The 14,587-nt window shown below is 50.7% G+C and overlaps 1 protein-coding gene across 1 annotated transcript; it reads right to left on the bottom strand.

Moving 5' to 3' along the window:
- Positions 1-524: 524 nt before the first annotated feature.
- On the bottom strand, positions 525-803 carry LOC122898867 (ubiquitin-fold modifier 1-like). Its single transcript, XM_044236538.1, has one exon. The coding sequence runs from the start codon at positions 801-803 to the stop codon at positions 546-548; it is 258 nt and encodes an 85-aa protein (XP_044092473.1). The 3' UTR covers positions 525-545.
- Between the last annotated feature and the right edge of the window lie 13,784 nt (positions 804-14,587).

Here is a 14,587-nt window from a genome sequence, read left to right on the forward strand (position 1 = left end):
TTGCCTCAGGCTGGAGTTTGTGTCCATGATGGCCCCTTCCTGAAGGGGTTGGGGGTGTCATGAGGCCAGGGAGGTTTCCCTACTTTGGGAGTTGTGAGCTTCTTCAAACCTCAAGGTTTCCTTCTGCAGGACAGTCGAGTCCTATTGGATGGTTCCAGGAAGCCCCATACAGAAAGACACGAGAGCATTTTTTTTTTTTTAGGAACATTCAGTAAACTTTAATTTTCCAAATGTTCTCAGAAAGAGTTATCAGAAGCATCCACCACTTACAAAACACAGCTGGATAATCCACTTAGCCCTAATTAACTATCTGTATGTGTTGTGAGGTAGCGATGACAGACTATAGTCTTCTGTGGAGATGGTACCCTCTACACATAGCAGTCCCTCTTCACAGGACGTGTGTGAATAACAAGAAGGGACAGAGTCACCCTTCATTATTTCATCAGCTACTCGTGTTTTCATCATGTTTTAAATGCCTGACTTCAGTTTTACAGCAATACCAATATTTATTTGGAAAGGTTATCCTATGTTCCAAGTAGCAGATATTAACAACTTCCAACACGATCTCTAGGAATAATCCACAGTTCTGAACCATGCTTTAGGAAAACATTTCCAGCAGTCTGGGCAGGATTTATTCCTATTCCATCATTGGTAAAAATTGCACTTGTTGCTGCAGGAACTTTAAATTCTTCTGCTGCAAACTTTAAGACTGCTGTGAAAGGTGTACTTTCAGGAACACTAAGTACTTTGTAAGGCAGCCGTGGGTCTGACGTCAGCGTGATCTTAAAAGAAACCTTCGACATGGTGAGGTTCCAAGCATGGATGCCTGGAAACGCCACCTCACATTCCATTAGCTGGTCGCGGCAAGGCAGGCTCAATCTGTGGGCTCTTGGGCGAGCTACCCAGAGGGCTGAGTTGAAATGGACTCTACTGAGGTTGGGTCATAGCGTGGGTTGGTGGCCATGGAGATCTTGGAATATTGTTGTGGCCCAGGGACTTTGCAGGACTCTCCAATCTGACGGGTTTGACACAGCGCCAACAAGGAAGCTTCCTATGTGGAGATGAGAGGTGTTCTGTTTGGTGCCTCAGGAAAGCCCCATACACTGTACTGTGAACCCAGGCCTCTGAGGATTGACCCCTGGAAACCAAAGCAAGACTTCAGATTAGGGCCTAGGAGCCTGTCCATTTCAATCTTCTGTCTCTGTGGACATCTGTCTGTGTGTCCGCATGGAGGTAGTTGCTCAGCTTGCGTCAGAATGCCCCTCTTTGTCCAGGGCAGCTTACAGTAGTGGGATGTCCTCGGGGACCTTGAAGTTTTTCCTATTCTGTAGGGTTGTGGGCAATGAAATGGGCACAGTCTCCTAGGAGAGAGCAGGACAGTCCTGTGGTGTGGCTCCACAGGCCCCAGCCTGGAGACTGTGTGGACCAGGACTGTGGGGACAGATGACCAAAACTCTGCTGAGGTTTGGGGCCGAGGTTATGGCAGGGCTAATCTACAGTCCATGAGGGGAGCTCCTCGCTATATGAAAAGAGAGCGAGTGGGAGGCGGTCTTTCAGGCTTCTGTCTCTGGATGTTTTATTCACAATGGTCGTTTAATGTAGGGGTGGACTCATGGGGCGTGGAAGAGTCTCCCCCTCTGGTGATTTGCCCAGCTCCCAAGAGATAGGGGTCATTCTGTGGGAAGGGAGGAGTCTTGTTTTCTGCCTCAGGTGTCCCCCCAATAGAGGGACTCTAAAGCAGAAAACTGGGTACAGACAACTGGAATACCCATCCTCTGATTAGGCCTGGTGGCCTATGGGCATGGCAAGCCCCATATAAGGGCTCTTGGTCCAGCCACTGAGAGGATTTACTTGAATAGGGGACTCACGCTGAGGGTCACAATGTGTTTTTGTGCCCAAGGCGGCCCTCAATCATGGGCGGGGCCTTAGTGAGCATGCAGGTTTCTCCTACACTGAACGTTGGACAACATACCAAACACAAGTTTTCTTGCCATGGGAAAGGAGGAGTTCTTATTTCTGCATAACGTTCACCACTGGGAACTGATTGGAGATAAGATGTAGGTCCTGAAGCCTGATAACCGAGGTTGGAAAAATATGATGACCTAAGGCCATGGTGGGTCCGATGTGTTCAGTTTGGGGCCAGCTTTCTAGGTGTCGTTTAGGAGGTCTGCAATCAGTCTGTGCCAGACAGGGCATTAGTGCCCAGATAGGCTGTATAATTGGGGTACAGTCGAGAGGTGTGCAGAATATAATCATTTGGGGTTTCTCGGTAGCCCCATAGGGCAAAGTTTTTCTTCTGGAGGGCAGGCAGAATGCTGCATTGTGGGTCCAGAATTGCCAAACTGGAGGGCTTTTGGGCCAGGAGTGTGTGGACAGAAGTCTGAGAACACAAGCTAAGCTTAGGTTTAGGGGCGAGGGCACGGCAGGCACACTGTGCAGAGCTGAATCAAGATTCCCTGCATCTGAAGTCAGGGCGAGAATCAGATGTTGGCTCAGGTTGGAGTTTCTGTCCATGATGGCCCCTTCATGAATGGGGGTCATCACGAGGCCATGGCGGTTTTCCATGATGGGAGTAGTGAGATGCTCCAAACCACAAGGATTTTCTTCGGGTCAATTGAAACCTGTTGTATGGCTCCAAGACATCCCATATGGAACGACTCCAGAGCAGGGTTCTAAGGATGGATGCCTGGGCAGCCCGCCTCACATTCCAATTGTCTTCTAGCGTCAAGACACGTTTGATCTGCTGGCTCTGGCGTAGCAACTGATGGGCTGAGTTGAAATGGACTCTCCTGAGGATGGGTAATAATGTGGGTTTGTGTCCATGGAGACCTTGAAATGGGGCGGTGGCACTGGAGCCCTGAAGGATTCTCTAAACTGGAGGTTTTGACACAGCTCCACGAGCAAGTTTTCCATGGGGAGACGAGATTTGTTCTCACTGGTGATTCAGTAAACCCCATATGCTGGTATTGGAAACCAGGCCTCTGAGGAGAGATGCCTGGAAACCAAAGCAATGTATCTGATTAGGGCCTAGGGGCCTGTGTGGTTTAATCTTCTTCTCTGGGGACATCTGTCTATGGGTCTGAGTGGAGGTAGTTCCTCAACTGATGTCAGATAACCCCTGTTTGTCTCAGGAGGTCTACACTAATGGGATGACCTCAGTGACTTTGGAGGTTACTCCCAATTTGCAAGTTTGTGGCCAATGAAATGGGCAGAATTCCTTTGGGGAGGGAAGGCACAGTCCTGCGGTGTGGCTCCAGGGGCCCAAGCGTGGAGGGTGTGTGGGCCAGAGCTGTGGGGACAGAAGTCTGAAAACAGAAACTCAGCTTAGATTTGGGAACGTAGTTATGGCAGGACCAATCTACAGACCTTGAGAACTCTTCATGATACGAAGAAAGAGGGAATGTGAGGCTCTTGATCAGGCTTTTCTTTCTGAATTTTGTGTCACCAATGGCCATGGAATGTAAGGGTGACCTCAACGGCCATGGACGAGTCTCCCTTTCTGAGTATTTGGCCCGATCCCAAGATTTTGTGGTCATTCTGTGGTATGGGAGGAGTCTATTCTGTTTTCTTTCTTTCTTTCTTTTTTTTTTTTTTACCTCCGCTGTGCCACCAAAAGAGGGATTCCAGAGCAGAGCCCTGGGGAGGGACGACTGGACAACCCGAACTCTGGTTAAGATTGGGGGCCTAGGTGCATGGCAAGCCATATATGTGGGGTCTTGGTCCAGCCACTGAGAGGCCTTACTTGAACACTGGGCTCACCCTGAGGGTCACAATGCGTGTTTGTGTCCAACGCGGCCCTTGAGCATGGGTGGGGCCTCATGGGCCACACTGCTTTCAACTACACTGAATGTTCGACCACATGCCAAACACAAGGTTTCTTGCCATGGGGAAGTAGAAGTTCTGATTTCTGCATCACGTTCACCCCTGAGCAGTGATTGGAGATAAGGTCTAGGTACTGAAGCCTGAAAACCGAGGTTGGGAAGAGATGACGAGCTAAGGCCATGGCGGGTCTGATGTGCTCAGTGTGCAGTCAGCTGTCTGGGTGTTGGTCAGGAGGTCCGGGCTCAGGCTGTGCCAAACAGTGCATTAGTGTCCAGGTTAGACTGTATAATTTGGGTACAGTCAAATGCCCTGTAGGTTTTTCCTCATTTGGGAGTCTGGGAAGCTCCATGGAGCAACATTTTTCTTCTGGAGGGCAGGCAGAGTGCTGCATTGTGGGTCCAGTATTGCCAAACTTGAGTTGAGGGCTTGGGGGCCAGGAGTGTGAGGACAGAAATCTGAGAACACAAGCTAGATGTAAGTTTCTCGGCAAGGGCAAGGCAGACACTCTGCAGAGCTGAATCGAGATCTCGTGCAACTGAAGTCAGGGCGAGGATCAGATGTGGCCTCAGGTTGGAGTTTCTGCCCATGATGGGCCTTCATGAAAGAGAGAGGGATATCACAAAGCCATCAAGATTTTCCCACATTAGGAGTTGTGAGATGCTCCAAAACGCAGGAATTCCTCCTGCAGGACATTTAATACTTGTTGGATGGCTCCAGGACGTCCCATACAGAGCGAGGCCAGAGCAGGATTCCAAAGATGGATGTCTGGACAGCCTGACTCGCATTCCAATTGTCTCCTAACGACAAGACAGGTTCGATCTGTGGGCTATGAGAGAGCTCCGAGGGGTCTGAGTTGAAATGGAATCTCCTGAGGATAGGTCCTAATATGGCTTTGTGTCCATGGAGACTTTGAATGGGGCGGTGGCACCAGGTCCCTCAAGGATTCTCCTAACTGGAGGTTAAGAGACAGCTCCACAGAGCAAGTTTCCCATGTGGAGATGAGATTTGTTTTGATTGGTGACTCCGGAAACCCCCATATGCTGGTATTGGAAACCAAGGCCTCTGAGGAGAAATACCTGGAAACTAATGCAATGGATCTGATTAGAGCATAGGGAGATGTCCAAATAAATTTTCTTCTCTGGTGACAACTGTATACGCTATGAATGGAGGTAGTTGCTCAGCTGGTGACAGACCGCCACTGTATGTCAGGGCGGCCTACACTATTGGGATGGTCTTGGGGCCTTTGGAGGTTTCTCCTAATTTGTACGGTTGTGGCAAATGGAATGGGCAGAATTCACGTGGAGTGGGGCAGGCACAGTCTTGAGGTGTGGCTCCAGGGGCCCCAGCATGGAGGATGTGTGGGAAAGGAGTATGGGAACAGAAGTCTGAAAACACAAACTCAGCTTAGGTTTGGGGACGTAGGTATGGCAGGACCAATCTACAGACCGTGATGAGAACTGTTCGGGATATAGAGAAAGGACGAGTGTGAGGTGCTTGCTCAGGCTTTTGTCTCTGGATTTTGTGTCAGCGATGGACGTGGAATATCAGGGATGCCACATGGGCCATGAACGAGTCTTCTCTCTGTGGATTTGGCCCGACACCAAGAGTTTTGGGACGATCTGTGGGATGGGAGGAGTCCTTCCTATTTTGTTATTTCAGGTGTCCCACCAAAAGAGGGATTCCAGAGCAGAGCCCTGGGGATGGCGACTGGACAATGAGAAATCTGATTAAAAATCGGGCCTAGGGGCATGGCCTGCCCAATACGCCTTCTAATGGTCCAGCCACTGAGAGGCCTTCCTTGAGGACAGGACTCACGCTGAGGGTCACAATGCGTGTTTATGCCCTCGCCATGCTCAAGCATGGGCGGGGCCTCATGGTGAACGCTGGTTTCTCCTACACTGAACGTTGAACAACATGCCAACCACAAGTTTTCTTGCCATGGGGAAAAAGGAGTTCTGATTTCTGCATCACGTTCACCCCTTGGCAGGGTTTGGAGTTAAGGTTTAAGTTATGAAGCCTGAAAAGCTAGGTTGGAAAGAGAGGATGAACTAAGGCCATGGCGGGTCTGATGTGCTTAGTGTGCAGTCAGCTGTCTGAGTGTTGGTCAGGAGGTCCAGACTCAGGCTGTGTTAGACAGTACATTAGTGCCCAGGTTAGACTATATAATTTGGGTACAGTACAGTAGAGTGCCGTGTAGTTCTATCCTCATTTAGGGTGTCTGGGATGCCCCATAGGGCAACATTTTTCGTCTGGAGGGCAGGCAAATTGCTACATCGTGGGTCCGGTATTGCCAAACTTGAGGGCTTGGGGGCCAGGAGTGTGAGGACGGAAGTCTGAGAACACAAGCTAGACTTAGGTTTCTGGGTGAGGGTACGACAGGCACACTCTGCAGAGCTGAATCGAGATCTCGTGCATCTGAAGTCAGGGAGAGGTTCAGACATAGGCTCAGGTTGGATTTCCTGTCCATGATGGCCCCTTCATAAAGGGGCGGGCATCACAAAGCCATTGAGGTTTTCCCACGTTGGGAGTTGTGAGATGCGCCAAAATGCAAGGATTATTTCTACAGGACATTTGAGACCTGTTGGATGGCTCCAGGACGTCCCATACAGAATGACACCAGAGAACGGTTCTAAGGATGGATACCTGGGCAGCCCGCCTCGCATTCCAATTGTACCCTAGAGACAAAGACAGGTTCTACATGCTGGCTCTGGGGGAGCAACCGAGGGGGCTGAGTTGAAATGGAATCTCCTGAGGATGGCTCTCAATGTGGGCTTGTGTCCATGGAGACCTTGGAATGGGGTGGTGGCACCGGAGCCCTGAACGATTCTCCTAACCGGAGGTTTTGAGATAGCTCCAAAGAGCAAGGTTCCCATGGGGACACAATATTTGTTCTCATTGGTGCTTCAGTAACTCCCCATATGCTGGTATTGGAAACCAGGCCTATGAGGAGTGATACCTGGAAACCTAAGCAATGCATCCGATTAGGGCCTAGGGGCCTTTCCATTTCAATCTTCTTCTCTGGCGACAACTGTCTATGGTAGGAGTGGAGGTAGTTGCTTAGCTGGTGTCAGACCGCTCCTGTTTGTCAGGGCAGCCTACACTATTGGGATAGCCTCGGGGACTTTGGAGGTTTCTCCTAATTTGTACGGTTGTGGCAAATGGGATGGGGAGAAGTCACGTGAAGTGGGCAGGCACAGTCCTGAGGTGTGGCTCCAGGGACCCCAGCCTAGAGTGTGTGTGAGTCAGGACTGTGTGGACCAAAGTCTGAAAACACACTCATTTTAGGTTTGGGGACGTAGGTATGGCAGGACCGATCTACAGACCGTGAGGAGAACTGTTCGGGATGTGGAGAAAGGACGAGTGTGATGTGCTTGCTCAGGCTTTTGTCTCTGAATTTTTTTTCAATAATGGCTGTGGAATGTCAGGGAGGCCTCATGGGCCATGGGTGAGTCTTCCTCTCTGTGGATTTGGCCCGATCCCAAGAGTTTTGGGATGATCTTTGGGATGGGAGGAGTCCTTTCTGTTTTGTTACATCAGGTGTCCCACCAAAAGAGGGATTCCAGAGCAGAGCCCTGGGGAGGGTGACTGGACAATGATAAATCTGGTTAAAAATCGGGCCTAGGGGCATGGCAAGCCCAATATGCCTTCTAATGGTCCAGCCACTGAGATGCCTTCCTTGAGGACAGGACTCACGCTGAGGGTCACAATGCGTGTTTATGCCCTCGCCGTGCTCAAGCATGGGCGGGACCTCATGGTGAACACTGGTTTCTCCTACACTGAACGTTGGACAACATGCCAACCACAAGATTTCTTGCCATGGGGAAGGAGGACTTCTGATTTCTGCATCTCATTCTCCCCTGGGCAGTGATTGGAGATAAGGTCTCGGTTCTGAAGTCTGAAAACTGACGTTGGGAAAAGATGATGAGCTAAGGCCTTGTCAGGTCCAATGTGCTCAGTGTGGAGCCAACTGTCTGCATGTCAGTCGGAAGGTCCGGGCTCAGGCTGTGTCAGACAGTGCAACAGTGCCCAGGGCAGAATGTATAATTGGGGTACAGTCGAGTGGCATGCAGGTCGATCCTCATTTCACATCACTGGTAGGGCCCAAGTGCAACATTTTTCTTTTGGAGGGCAGGCAGAGCACTGCATTGTGGCTCCAGAATTCCAAAACTGGATGCCTTGTGGGCAAGGGCTATGAGGACGGAAGTTTGAGAACACATTTTAGGCATACATTTCGGGGTGAGGGCACAACAGGCACCCTCTGCAGATCTGAATCGGGATTTTGTGCATCTGAAGTCAGGGCGAGGATCAGACATAGACTCAGCCTGGAGTTACTGTCCATTATTTCCCCTTCATTAAGGGGGCAGCATCTCAAGGCCATGGAGGTTTTCCCACAAAGGGAGTTGTGAGATGCTCCAACTGCAAGGATTCCTTCTGATGGACAATTGAGACCATTTGGATCACTCCAGGACATCCCATACAGAACTACGCTAGAGCAAGGATCTAAAGATGGATGCCTGGGCAGCCCACCTCGCATTCCAATTGTCTCCTAGCGAATAGATAGGTTCTATATGCTGGCTCTGGGGGAGCAACCGAGGGGACTGAGTTGAAATGGAATCTCCTGCGGATTGGTCCTAATGTGTGTTTGTGTCCATGAGACCCATGGATTGGGGTGGTGTCACATGGGTCCTGAAGGATTCTCCTAACAGGAGGTTTTGAGACAGTTCCAAAGCACATGTTTCCCATGTGGAGACGAGATTTCTTCTGATTGGTGCCTCAGAATCCCCCATATGCTGTTATTGGAAACCAGGCCTCTGAGGAGAGATACCTGGCAACCAAAGCAATGGATCCCATTAGGGTCTAGCAGCCTGTCCGGTTCAATCTTCTTCTTTGGGGACATCCACCTATGGTATGAGTGGAGGCAGATGCTCAGCTGGTGTCAGACAGCCCTTGATTGTTCCAGGAGACCTACACTATTGGGATGGTCTCAGGGACTTTGGAGGTTTCTCATAATTTGTACAATTATGGACAATGAAATGGGCAGAATTCTGATGGAGTGGGCAAGCACAGTCCTGATGTGTAGCTTTAGGGGGCCCAGCTTGGAGGGTGTGTGGGCCAGGACTGTGGGGACACAAGTCTGAAAGCACAATCTCTTCTTAGATTTCGGGACGTAGGTATGGCAGGACTGATCTACAGACCGTGAGGAGAACTGTTCGGGATATGAAGAAAAGGTGAGTGTGAGGTGCTCGTTCAGGCTTTTGTCTCTGGATTTTGTGTCGGTGATAGCCATGGAATGTCGGGGTGGCCTCATGGGACATGGACATTTCCCCGTCCTGGGGATTTAGCCGGATCCCAAGAGTTGGAGTCATTCTGTGGGATGGGAGGAGTCCTTTCTGTTTTGATTTTGTTGTTGTTGTTGTTGTTGTTGTTGTTTTATCACAGGTGTCCCACCAAAAGAGGAATTCCAGAGCATAACCCTAAGTGGGGCGACTGGACAACCCGACCTCTAGTTAAGATTGTGGGCCTAGGGTCATGGCAAGCCCCATATGCGGGCTATTGGTCCAGCCACTGAGAGGCCTTACTTGAGGACAAGGCTCATGCTGAGTGTCACAATATGTGTTTGTGCCTAACGCTGCCTTCTGGCATGGGCGGAGCCCCAAGGGCCACACTGGTTTCTCCTACACTAAACATTGGACAACATAACAAACACAAGGTTTCTTGCCATGAGGAAGGAGGAGTTCTGATTTTTGCATCACATTCACCCCTGGGCAGTGAGTGGAGATAAGGTCTAGGTTCTGAAGCCTGAAAAACGAGGTTGGGAAGAGATGACGACCTAAGGCTATGGCGGGTCCGATGTGCTCAGTGTGCGGCCAGCTGTGTGGGTGTCGGTCTGGAGGTCCAGACTCAGGTTCTGTCATACAGGGCATTAGTGCCCAGAGTGGACTATATAATTGAGATACAGTTGAGTGGCATGCAGGTTGTTCCTCATTTTTGGTCTCTGGGTAGGACCAAACGGCAATGTTTTTCTTCTGGAGAGCAGGCAGAGTGCTGCATACTGGCTCCAGAATTACCAAACTGGAGGGCTTGTGGGCCTGGAGTGTGAGTCCTGAAGTCTGAGAACACAAGCTAGGCATAGGTTCTCATGCATCCGAAGTCAGGGCAAGGATGACGTTGGCTTAGGTTGGAGTTTCTGTCCCAGATGACCCCTTCAGGAAGGGGGGCGCGGCAACAGGAGGTCATGGAGTTTTTCCCTCGATGGGAGTTTTCAGTTACTCCAAACCTCTAGAATTCCTTCTGCGGGACCATTGAGAAATGTTGGTTGATTTAAGGACTTCCCATACCCAACAACTCCAGAACAGTGTTCTAAAATTGATGGCTGGGCAGCCCTTTTCATATTCCAATTGTCTCCTTGGGGCAAGAGAAGTTCAATCTGCTGGCTATGGGGGAGCAACCGAGGGGATTGTGTTGAAATGGACTCTCCTGCGGATGGGTCATAATATGGGTTTGTGTCCATGGAGACCTTGGAAATGGGCGGTGGCACTTCCGCCCTGAAGGATTCTCCTAACTGGAGGATGTGACACAGCCCCAACGAGCAAGTTTCCCATGTGGAGACTAGATGTGTTCTGATAGGTGCCTCAGGAATCCCCCGTATGCTGGTATTGGAAACCATCCCTCTGTGGAGATGCCTGGAAACCAAAGCAATGGATCTTATTATGGCCTAGGGGCCTGTTCGTTTCAATCTTCTTCACGGGGGACATCTGTCTACGGGTCTGAGTGGAGGTAGTTGCTGAGCTGGTGTCAGATCAACCCTGTTTGTCCTGGGGGCCCACACTATTGGGATAACCTCAGACACTTTGGAGGTTTCTCCTAATTTGTACAGTTGTGGCAAATGGAATGGGCAGAATACCCTTGGAGAAGGCATGCACAGTCCTGAGGTGTCACTCCAGGGACCCCAGCCTGGAGGCTATGTGGGCCAGGACTGTGGGGACAGAAGTCCCGATGGCCATGGAATGTCGAGGTGGCCTCATGGGCTATGGATGAGTCTCCCTCTATGGAGATTTGGTCTGATCCCAGGACTTTGGGGTGATTCTGTGGGATGGGAGGAGTCCGTTCTGTGTTTTTACCTCAGATATCCCACCAAAAGAAACATACGAGAGCATAGCCCTGGGCAGGGGCTAATGGAAAAACTGACCTCTGATTAAGAATGGGGGCCTAAGGGCATGTCAAGCCCCATAAGAGGGCTCTTGGTACAGCCACGGACAGGCCTTACTTGAGGACAGGACTCACGCTGAGGGCCACAATGCCTGTTTGTGCCCAGTGCAGCCCTCAAGCATGGGCGGGGCCTCATGGGCCATGCTGGTTTCTCCTACTCTGAACAATGGACAACATGCCAACCACAAGGTTTCTGGCCATGGGGACGGAGGAGTTCTGATTTCTGCATCATGTTCACCCCTGGGCAGTGATTGCAGTTAAGGTCTAGGTTCTGAAGCCTGAAAAACGAGGTTGGGAAGAGATGATGACCTAACCACCAACTAACAGCCATCGTGGGTCCGATGTGCTCAGTGTGCAGCCAGCTCTCTGGGTGTCGGTCAGGAGGTCCGGGTTCAGGCTGTGCCGTACAGGGCATTAGTGCCCAGGGTAGACTGTATAATATGGGTACAGTCGAATTGCGTGCAGGTTGATCCTCATTTGGGGTTTCTGGGTAGCCCCAAGGGCAACTATTTTCTTCAGGAGGGGAGGCAGAGTGCTGCATTGTGGCTCCGAAATTGCCAAGCTGAGGGCTTGTGGGCCAAGTGTGTGAGAATGGAAGTCTGAAAACACAAGCTAGGCATAGGTTTTGGGGCGAGGGCACGACAGAAACACTCTGCCGAGCTGAATCGAGATCTCATGCATCTGAAGTCAGGACTAGGATCAGACGTTGGCTCATGGAGTTTCTGTCCATGATGGCCCCTTCATGAAAGGGGGGAGGGCATCACAAGGCTATGGAGATTTTCCCATGATGGGAGTTGTGAGATTCTCCAAATGGCAAGGATTCCTTCTTCGGGACAATTGAGACCTGTTGGATGGCTCCAGGACATCCCATAGGGAGGACTCCAGAGCAGTGTTCTAAGGATGGATGCCTGGGCAGCCCACCTCACATTCCAATTGCCTGCTTGCAATAAGACAGGTTCAATCTGCTGGCTCTGGGGGAGCAACCGTGGGTGCTGAGTTGAAATGGACTCTCCTGCACATGTGTCCTAATGTGGGTTTGTGTCCATGGAGACCTTGGAATGGGGCGGTGGCACCAGGGTCCTGAAGGTTTCTACTAACCAGAGGTTTTTGACACAGTTCCCACGTGCAAGTTTCCCATATGGAGATGAGATTTGTTCTGATGGGTGCCTGAGGAAAGCCCCATATGCTGCTATTGGAAACCAGGCTTCTGAGGAGAGATGGCTGGATACCAAAGCAATGGATCTGATGAGGTCCTGGGGCCTGTCCGGTTCAATCTTCTTCTCTGGGGCATCTGTCTCCGGGTCTGAGTGGAGGAAGTAGCTCAGCTGGTGGCAGATAGCCCCTGTTTGTCCCAGGCGGCCTACACACTTAGGAGAGCCTTGGGGACTTTGGAACTTTCCCCTAATTTGTTCTGATTGGTGCCACCCTGACATTCCATGGCCATCGTTGACTCAAAATCCAGACAAAAGCCTGAGCAAGCACCTCACACTCGACTTTCGCTCATATCCCAAAGAGTTCTCCTCATGATCTGTTATTGGGCCTGCCATACCTACGTCTCCAAACCTAAGCTGAGTTGCTGTTTTCAGACTTCTGTCCTCACAGCCCTGGCCCACAAACCCTCCAGGCTGGGGCCCCTGGAGTCACACCTCATGACTGTGCCTGCCCTTTCAAAGGAAATTCTTCCCATTCCATTGGCCACAACCATACAAATTAGGAGAAATCTCTGAAGTCCCTGGGGCCATTCCAATATTGTAGGCCACCCGGGACAAACAGTGGCGATCTGACACCAGCTGAGCAACCAGCTCTACACAGACCCGGAGACAGATGTCCCCAGAGAAGAAGACTTAACCAGACAGGCCCCTAGGCCCTAATCAGATCCATTGCTTTTGTTCCTAGGCATCTCTCCTCAGAGGCCTGTTTTCCATTACCAGCCTATGGGGGTTTCCAGAGGCACCCATCAGAGCAAATCTCTTCTTCACATGGGAAACTTGCTCTTTGGAGCTGTGTCAAAACCTCAGAGGCCTGATTTCCAATACCAGCATATGGGGGTTTCCTGAGGCATTGATCAGAACAAATCTCTTCTCCACATGGGAAACTTGCTCTTTGGAGCTGTGTCAAAACCTCCGGTTAGGAGAATCCTTCAGGGGCCCTGTGCCACCACCTCATTCCAAGGTCTCCATGGACACAAACCCACATTATGACCCATCTGCAGGAGAGTCTATTTCAACTCAGCTCCCTCAGGTGCTCCCCTGGAGCCAGCAGATCGAACCTGTCTTGTTGCTAGGAACAATTGGAATGCAAGGCAGGCTGCCTAGGCATCCATCCGTAGAACGCTACTCTGGAGTAATTACTTATGGGACTTCCTGGAGTCATCCAACAGGTCACAACTGTCCTGAAGAAGGAATCCTTGCGTTTTGAAACATCTCAAAACTCCCATCGTGGGAAAACCTCCATGGCCTCGTGATGCCCCCCACCTTCATGAAGTGGCCGTCATGGAAAGAAACTCCAACCTGAGTCAACATCTGATCCTCGCTCGGACTTCAGATGCACCAGATCTCGATTCAGATCTGAAGAGTGTGCCTGCCGTGCCCTCGCCCCAAAACCCAAGCCTAGCTTCTGTTCTCAGACTTCCGTCCTAACACTCCTGGCCCACAAGCCCTCCACTTTGTCAATTCCAGAACAACAATGCAGCACTCTGCCTCCCCTCCAGAAGAAAAACGTTGCCTTATGGGGCTACCCAGAAACCCCAAATGAAGATCAACCTGCACGTAACTCAGCTGCACCCCAAATATAGTCTACCCTGGGCACTAATGCCCTGTCTGACACAGCCTGGGACTGGAAATCCTGACCTACACCCAGACAGCTGGCAGCACACTGAGCACATCAGACCCACCATGGCCTTAGGTCATCATCTCTTCCCAACCTTGGTTTTCAGGCTTCAGAACCTACATCTTATCTCCAATAATTGCCCAAGGGTGAAAGTGATGCAGAAATCAGAACTCTTCCTTCCCCGTGGAAAGAAAGCTTGTGGTTGGCATGTTGTCCAATGTTCAGTGTAGGTGAAACCACCTTGCCCAGGTGGCCCGCCCATTCTTGAGGGCTGCGTTGGGCACAAACATGCATTGTGACCCTCAGTGTGAGCCCTGTCATCAAGTAAGACCTCTCAGTGGCTGGAACAAGATCCAGCATATGGGGCTTGCAATGCCCCTAGGCCCCCATTCTTATCCAGAGGTCTGGTTGTCCAGTTGCCCCTCCCCAGGGCTCTGCTCTGGAATCCCTCTTTTGGTGGAACACCTGAGGTAAAACAAACAAACAAACAAACAACAACAATAACAACAACAAAACAGAAAGGACTCCTACCATCCCACAGAAAGAACCCAAACATTTGGAGTCGGATGAATTCCCTAATAGGGAAACTCGTCCATGGCCCATGAGACCACTAGGACATTCCACAGCCATCATTGACACAAGATCCAGTGACAAAAAGCTGAGCAAGTGCCTCACACTCGCCCTTTTTTCATATCCCCAAGAGTTCTCCTCAAGGTCTGTAGACTAT

Source organism: Neovison vison, chromosome 2 (assembly GCF_020171115.1).
Source record: "Neovison vison isolate M4711 chromosome 2, ASM_NN_V1, whole genome shotgun sequence".
Taxonomy (NCBI): Eukaryota; Metazoa; Chordata; class Mammalia; order Carnivora; family Mustelidae; genus Neogale; species Neogale vison.